The sequence below is a fragment of the Monodelphis domestica genome, chromosome 4 (genome assembly GCF_027887165.1).
Source record: "Monodelphis domestica isolate mMonDom1 chromosome 4, mMonDom1.pri, whole genome shotgun sequence".
Lineage (NCBI taxonomy): Eukaryota > Metazoa > Chordata > Mammalia > Didelphimorphia > Didelphidae > Monodelphis > Monodelphis domestica.
The window spans coordinates 120,868,495-120,877,088 of record NC_077230.1 but is presented as its reverse complement, the minus strand read 5'-3'; the positions used below and the strand labels follow the sequence as shown (position 1 = coordinate 120,877,088).

Genomic DNA, 8,594 nt, shown 5'->3' with positions numbered 1-8,594 from the left:
GAAGGGCACTCTTTGGGTAAAGGCTTTTATGGACGTGGGTAGGCATAAAAGAGCCGACCTGGGATCTCCATTTCCCTCATCCTGAAGTTAGGCGCAGCAGCACTTTAGAGTGCAAGAAGAAATAAGCGGCGTGAAATAATAATTATACAATCATAACAAATAACGCCGTTTTCGATCTCGAAGTCCGCGGGAGTCGTTAGAGGTTGGAGTTTCCCCACGTGGTTAGAACTCCGATATAAGTTTCGAGTGGGAAAAAAAGTGGCACTGGAATGGGAATGCGGGTACAAAGGGGGTGGCTTTCCCTCCTTGCTTCTCTACTTTAAAAAATAAAAAGCGAGAAGGGGGAAGGCAAAAGGTGAGTGTTGGGGGGGGGGGGCAAGCAGGAGGGACACCAACCTGAACAGCCTCTCTGACTCCCTCCCTCCCTTCTTCTCCTCCTCTTTCTCCTCCTCCTTGGGGGGTGGGGGTGGGGTGGAGAATCAGAAGAGAAGAGAGACACCATCCACTACTGCAAACGCAAAGCCTTTTTTTTTTTTTTGGCCAGCGTCTATAAGCGACGCACGCATACACACCACATACAAATACACACATACACGCACGCAAGAAGATTGTGTTGTCTTTTTTCCCCTTTGGAGAAAAAAGGGAGAGTAAAAGAGAGGGCAAAAGGGAAGAACTCATCTGACCGAGAGAGGATTTTCATTTCGCAGCTGCTGCATTCGGACCGAGCTCTCTCCTCTCCTCTGCCTTGCCCCCTCCCTCTCCCTTTCTCTGCGTGTGTATGTGTATATGCGTGTGTGTATGTATGCACACACCGGGGACATTGAGAGACTTTTAGACACTAGATCTGAAAACACCGCCTCCGCCGCAGCGACAGGAAGAAGGGGGGAAAAATCACCATCATCACCATCATCATCATCATCACCAACAAATAAAGATCCAAAAGGAGAAGAGGAGAGGCAGAGTGAGAAAGAGGGTCGCTCGTCAATGTGATCCTTTTTTTTTTCTTCTTAAAGACAACTTTGGCTGCGTGACGCGTCAAGGGAGCTGCAAGGGCTAAAAGGACAGGGTGCCCGGCGCCTCCCTATAAAGCGGAGCCCAGCGAGTCACGACTCGGCAGCAGCACTGGCTGCCTCGAGGAGAAACTGTGTTTTCTTTCGCTGGGAGGACGCTCAGGTGTGTGTCCTGAGGACCCGCTACAGCACGGAGACTGTGCTGGAACATTTTATGCCTTCCTTCTTTTCCAAGTTGAATTAAGCCCTCTCTCCTCACCTTGGCGGCTCTGGGACTAAAATATTTTTTCTTTTCTTAATTTTTTTTTCTGTTTTGTTTTTAAGCGAGGGCTGCGGGGGTGGCAAATCCTAAGAGAAATGAAGAGAAAGCTACAGATTTCGATTTGCTCTGAAGGACCCAGTTGGATGTGACCCCCGTTGCTTGCCTTCTCTTCCCCTTACCTCCCCCTCCAGTCCCGAAGCAGCTCGGGCCGTTGCTTCCCCTCCCCAAAGCCCCAGGCCGGTTCTCCTCTTTTTGCTTCCCTTCCCCCCTTTCCCCCGTGATCTGTTGCCTTCCCTCCATCTCACCCCCTCCCCCTTCCCCTCCCCGCCCCGGGTTCCTCCCGTGCGCGCTTTCCTTCGCTTCGCTTCTCCCCACGTCCTCCTCCCCTTCCTCCCCAAGCAAAGAACTGCCGCCGAGGCTACATACTCCCTGCCCCTCACCCCAACCAGCCTTCCCCTTCCCCCAGCCCCCCCCCCACCCCAGCCCTCCACTCCGGGCGCTTAGCAGTCAGCGCGGGGAGGAGGACCAGAGCTTTGGGGGGCGGGGGAGGGCGCGCGTTGTATCCCCGGCTCCCTTTCTGCGCCCTCCTTGCGCACCATGGACGGGCTGCCCGGGAGGGCGCTGGGAGCCGCCTGCCTTCTGCTCCTGGTAGCTTGCTGGCTGGGTCCAGAGGCCTGGGGCTCGCCGACACCTCTGCCTTCTCCGGCTGCCCCGCCGGGAGCTGAGGGCGCCCCCCCAGACACTTGCACGTCGTGTGGCTTCAGGCGCCCAGAGGAGCCGGGCAAAGTGGACGGCGACTTCTTGGAGGCGGTGAAGCGGCACATTCTCAGCCGGCTGCAGATGCGGGGACGCCCCAACATCACCCACGCGGTGCCTAAGGCCGCCATGGTGACCGCCCTGCGCAAGCTGCATGCGGGCAAGGTGCGTGAAGACGGCCGAATGGAGATCCCGCACCTCGACGGGCATGCCAGCTCGGGCTCAGACGGTCAGGAACAGGTGTCAGAGATCATCAGCTTCGCTGAGACAGGTGGGTGGGGACCAGAGTCGTCGCTGCACTTGGTCAGCTTCCCCTCTTTTGCCCCTTCAGTCTCCTCTCCTTGTTCCTGCCTCCTGGCTTCCATTTCTCGCGTTTCCTCACCACAATACATCCACATCCGTTTCTTCTTCAACCTCATTCGGTGTTTTTCTGACCTCAACTCTATCTGTCTTTCCACCTGCTGCATCTCTAATTAATTCGCTCATCTGTCATCTCTGGTGCAGCCCTCCCGTGTTCCAGCCACAATCCCTCTTGGAGATGGTCAATCATTTATCTTCTGCCAGGCTCATTCACCAATCTACCTTTCTTAGTCATTTATCTTTGTATCTATCTCATTGACTCTGGCTTTCCAAGTTAGCTCTGCATTTCTGTACTCCTATTTGGGGTGGGGTGGGGGGATCATTGCTAGTGCTCCCGAATATCTATTCAATTGCCTAGTCTGGCTGGCTTCACCACTATATATACATACATATATAATCATTTCTACCTGTTTACTGTGCCCACTTTTCGCTGCGGTTCTCTTCATCTTCTGCATGTGAATGTGAGCTCCATACATCTTTTTACTTGTCTGCTACCCCATGGTTAGGAGCTATCTGTCCCTATCTAGCTGTACACTTGCTCGATGATTGCTTAATGTCTGTGTTTCTCATGATTGGAAGATAGGCTTACAGTGGGATGTATATTCTTGTTGACATACATGGATGGTGTGTGTTAGTACTCCACTTGCATATCATCCATGAACGCTAGTATTTCTGGAGTCAGGCTTGTGATGGCAAGACTTATGTGTGTATAGTTGCGCTGATGCCATACTGTAGTCACTCACAGAATCATTAAACTGCTTCTTTTAAATACGTTTTCAACAGGTCCTATAATTTATATAGATCAAGAGGCATCCATAAATAGATACATGCCAGTATCAAAGGCACAAATACTATCCAATCAGCCCCTGCATTGCAGGGGGTGTGTGGGGATACTTCTTGACTGGAATATGGTTATTTTTTGTTAACAAAGGGCAGGGAGCCTTTCTGACATTTTGGGGGGGATTTTGGTTTTGTTTTGCTTTTTTTGCTCAGGGGTCCCAGATTTCCAACTGATTACATGCAAAAAAATCGGGGAAGGGAATACTTGCGAACACTACAAGGAAAAAAGGCCCTGCTATGAAAGTAGCTGTGGCTCTGCTGCCTTTTTTTCAGGACTCCAATGATGTTGGCTTGCTTTTGTGCCGCCCTTTAGATCATATTTATACAGAGGGTACTTCCAGAGGAAGCAGATGAGGGATGCATTGTAACAGGAAGGCAGTTAAGTAAACCTAAAGGGGATCTCTCAAAGGTAGAAATGAATATTTCTCAAATAAGTAGCCAGAGTCTGTGTGAGAATTTTTGGGGGGTGGTGGGAACCCAGAGGGATTAAAAAGTTTTGTGTGAACATGAACAGAAAAAAAAAGAAGAAAAACCACAGAGAGGGCCACCATTTGGAAATACGGAGCTCTCCCTGCCATCTGCAGTAGTAATTGAAAGTATGATGCATAATTAGAGGACCTAGATTAAAAGGAGCTTTGGGGCCCAAGGTGGAAATGTTATCTATCCCCTTTGCAGTGGAACTTTAATCCTGAGAGCACAAAAGGACAGTAGGGGTTATGATATTTCTGGTCCACTTCATAGATGGACCTTTTGGGTTATAAATAACGTATTCTGGTCACAGGCAGTTCATCCAGTATCGGCTTTTAAGCTTGCAGCTTTCCCGGTTTCTAACAGTGGATGTCAGTGTTATTAAAGAAGCAAGTCAGGGAAAGTGGAGAGGATTTGGGGTGGGGGTAAGGAGGTAGGGTACTGGCGAGATAGCGCTATATAGTTGCTACACAATTGCTTCATTTGGCCTTACTGCAAAAAAAAGGGGGGAAGAAAAGGTAGAAGCCGTCATAGAGGCAAAGTAATTGAAATGCAGTATGGGAAAGGAGTTACCTATCAGTTGGCATGGCCCTTTTCTCCTAGAGCTGAATTATTGAGAAAACTAACAAACCAGCTTTCTTTCCCCGGAGACTTTGAGCATGTCCATTAGCTAGGAGTCAGGGTCTCGTCAAAGCACTGGGACCGAGTTTTCCAGGCTGAATTGTCCTCTTGCCCTAGAACGGCTCTGAAATGAGGATTGTAGCTAGCAGCTCCAAGAGCACATGTTCCAAATGTTTAAAAATCAGAGCAGAGATGGTTTGTTTGCCATGGAGGTTTCACCAGGTATTGGATCATGCTTAGGTAAACAGACTCCAGTGCAAAGAGGAGGTAGCTGAGGTCTGTTTTGCAATGCCCTAACTTAAAAAAAAAAAAGAAAAAAAGCAACCCACCCAAAGAACCTCCATGCAATCCTGGTTTTGTTTTTCAGATTTCACAGATACCCATCACAACTTGTTAAGATCTTGGCATCTTTACAAGTTCCTCTGTTTAGCTTTGAGGCCTGACAATCTGTCTCCAGGGATCCCTGGCCCCAGAGAGGTGAGGCAGGATTTTATAGGCCTGGACCCTCCAGCTCTAACCTGATCCGAATTTCTCAATGGGAAATTATTTTCTCTGCCTCTCCCAGGATACATTCAGAGACACCGGGGCTTGGGAATAGTATTTCTGGTCAATAACTTTTTCCAGCTGTTTGGCGAGCACGTATTCTAGCATCATTTCAAGGAAAAAAGCCACAAGAGTCAGAATTCTGCCCATTTTGCCTATCTTCTTGGATTAATGTAGTGTGTTTCCCCCCTTCTCCACAGATGACCTCGCCTCCTCCAGGGTCCGCCTGTATTTCTTTATCTCCAACGAAGGCAACCAGAATCTGTTTGTGGTGCAGGCCAGCCTGTGGCTATACTTGAAATTGCTGCCTTACGTCCTGGAGAAAGGCACCCGGCGCAAGGTCCGGGTCAGGGTCTACTTCCAGGACCTGGACCGCAGCGACAAGTGGAACGTGGTGGAGAAGAAGGTGGACCTCAAGAGAAGCGGCTGGCACACGTTCCCCCTGACCGAGGCCATCCAGGCCCTGTTTGAGAAAGGGGAGCGCAGGCTCAACCTGGAGCTGCAGTGCGAGGGCTGCCAGGAGCTCGCCGTGGTCCCTGTCTTCGTGGACCCCGGGGAAGAATCCCACCGCCCCTTCCTGGTGGTGCAGGCCCGGCTGGCGGACAACAAGCACCGCATCCGCAAAAGGGGGCTGGAATGTGACGGCAGGACCAATCTCTGTTGCAGGCAGCAGTTTTTTATTGACTTCCGACTCATTGGGTGGAATGACTGGATCATTGCGCCCACGGGTTACTATGGGAATTACTGTGAAGGGAGCTGCCCGGCCTACTTGGCCGGAGTCCCAGGGTCAGCTTCCTCTTTTCACACCGCGGTGGTGAATCAGTACCGAATGCGAGGGCTGAACCCAGGGACCGTGAACTCCTGTTGCATTCCAACCAAACTCAGCACAATGTCAATGCTGTACTTTGACGATGAATACAACATTGTGAAGAGGGACGTTCCCAATATGATTGTGGAAGAATGTGGCTGTGCTTGATTGAAGGGGTGGGGAAGCTGGGGTGGGGGGAGAACGTTCCCAGACTAGATCCTTCCAGACGGCAGCGTCCACAGAGTGGGGTATGGCCATTTCACTGGGTTGCAAAGATGGTGCCGGCTTGTGAATGTTGGACATTTCAATGCTGCCAGGAGAAAGAGGGAGAGGGAGAGCGAGAGGGGAACCCATGAATGAAATGAAATACCTTAGAATGCACACACACAGACACACAGACACACAGACACACAGCCACCCACTGAGCAGCTTCCAGAATACTAGCAAACGGATACAGTGACAAATGGCAACCTATCTAAAAACGCCTGTCAGTCCGAGCGAATGGGTAAGCAGCCGTTATTCCCACCAGCTGTCCAAGCTGAACTGAAATGAGTTCTCCATGCTCACAGAAAAGCACAAAGAGAGAGCGCTCGGGGACGCCGGGGAGAGCGGGGACCAGGCGGGAGGGGGGTGGGGGCAGCGCCAGCTACCTTTTCTTCTGGGTTTCGGGAAGTCACCGTCACCCTTTACCTGCTCCCGAAGGTGACGGCTTCCTCTCAGTGATGCTGAGAATCACGGCTATGCATCTCTTCCTGCAACCCTTGCAGAGAGAGAGGGAGAGAGGGAGGCTCAGAGAGAATACGGTCAGGCAGAGGCAACGCCGGTGTGACTTGTGCTGTTCCCTGACTCGTCACCCAGATGAGATTGGGGGGTTGGGGGGTGGGGTGCAGAGGGAGTGTGTGGGGGGTGGGAAGTGGGGAGACACGTTATTCGATGCTTTAACTGATTACAGAAGGAGTTTGTTGATCAATATGCCAGTTGTGTAAACGGGAAAGGGGTTTTGTCTCCCTCGTCTAGTCGGTTAAAAATCTGAACTGTTCTAAGTTGGGGGATTCCAAGTTGCCATCTGCGTTCTTGGACGGGGCCTGGCGAGCAAAAGCCCTCGGTGGCCCGTGAACCTATCCGTGGTCCCCCAAAGCAGAAGTGGCATGATGGATGGATGCATGCGTGATCAGAGCACACAGTGTGTTGTTTCACCTAGTGTCTGCAGAGAAGCCCAGTTGTAACTGGTCTTGGAAGGGAGGAGCATGATTGCTTTCGGTTTCCTCACGGGGAGATGTCTACCATGGCCAAGAAGTTCAGAAAACACCAATGTGTAGCATAGCACTTGCAGACCAGCCTGAAGGCCCACTCTGTAGCCGGTCGCTGATCTCCATGTCTTCAGAAGTGGTACTTGATGCGTTTATCTTGGCTCACTATCTAGTTAAACAAGGGCCACCTGAGCTATGCAATTTAAAGTGTTGACCCATATTAGATGAAACTGGACTTAAAATAATGACTTTTTATATTTTTTTATACTTGAAATGAAATCTTTTGCTTCTTTTTTAAGCGAATGATTGCTTTTAATGTTTGCACTGATTTAGTTGCATGATTAGTCAAAAACTGCCATTTGAAAAAAAAGAGTTATTTTTATAGCAGCAAAAATGAATACAGTTAAATGTATTATACATAATTTTGGAACCAAAGAGGCCAACATATTAGTTATGATTTTTATTAGATGGCTAGGCCATCACATAGGATGTAGACGTTCTGAGCAATCCCTTGGGTGGCCTGCCAATTATTTCAGGGTACAAATGGATTTTGTTTATTCAGTTCAATGTTTTTTTCTATACCATACGCACACAGAATGTAGAAAGAAAACAACTGTAGAACGGAGATGTGCATCCTTAAATCCCCAATTTTATGTTTATTTAATAAAGTACCTTTTAGGTTCTGTTTCATAATAATTTAAAACCAAACAATTTTCACATAGATTTGCTGTTAAAGTATTTTACATTTGTGTACAGTTTAAGTAAATAAAAAAAGCAAGATTGAGAATAATATTCTTGCAGCATATAATGTTTGGGGAAGTTGAACTTTCAGAATTGATACAATAGGTAGGGAGAAGCTAAATACAAACTCATTTTACACAAGTCCTCATCTCACACTGCGTTTCTCTACCTCATTTTTGGCTTCTTGTCATCAACATGAATTGCTGTCAGGGAGCCCACCCCTGACTGTTGTCTGTAGTTTGTGAAGAACAATCATCAAATGGACAAATTATGTATTCCAGGGCTAATTATCAACTACATTGAAAGTGTCACTCAAGCCTGGTGCCTTGACATAAAATCTGATTCTTAGGAAATTCAAACACACTATAAAAATGCATACATATTTTCATTTATATTGGACAATAATCCTATCAGAATCACTTAAATTAGTTTTGGGGATAGAAATATAAATCGAAACACTAACACCATTCTATATATTGTCTATAAATGTTCTTATTGTTATTCTCTAATAAGGACATTAATGTTAACTGAGCCTTAACATTAATTTAGTCTTTAGTCAGATAATATCTCTGGTTATATTAAAGAATAGATATGGGGCACAGCTAGGTGGCTCAGTGAATTGAGAGCCAAGTCTTGAGATAGGAGGTCCTGGGTTCAAATGTGACCTTAAACACTTCCCAGCTGTGTGATCCTGGGCAAGTCACTTAACCCCCATTGCCTAGACCTTATTGACCTGTCTTGGAACAGATACATAGTATTGATTCTAAGATGGAAGAAGGTAAAGGTTTTTTTTTAAAAGGATATGTTAAGATGACATTGCTGTCCTTTTGGGCTATATCACTCGAGTCATGAAGTGACGGCTGAAATATGTTTTTTTTTTATCTCATTTTGGTTTGGAGATAAGCAATGTGGTGTTTGAGTCATAGATTGTTGGA

The 8,594-nt window shown here is 47.9% G+C and overlaps 1 protein-coding gene across 1 annotated transcript; it reads left to right on the top strand.

Annotated features, from left to right (window-relative positions):
* The first annotated feature begins 424 nt into the window (after positions 1-424).
* INHBB (inhibin subunit beta B) lies at positions 425-7,708 on the top strand. Its single transcript, XM_056793746.1, has 2 exons — positions 425-2,299; positions 5,061-7,708. The coding sequence occupies exons 1-2, from the start codon at positions 1,870-1,872 to the stop codon at positions 5,834-5,836; spliced, it is 1,206 nt and encodes a 401-aa protein (XP_056649724.1). The 5' UTR covers positions 425-1,869; the 3' UTR covers positions 5,837-7,708.
* Positions 7,709-8,594: the final 886 nt, after the last annotated feature.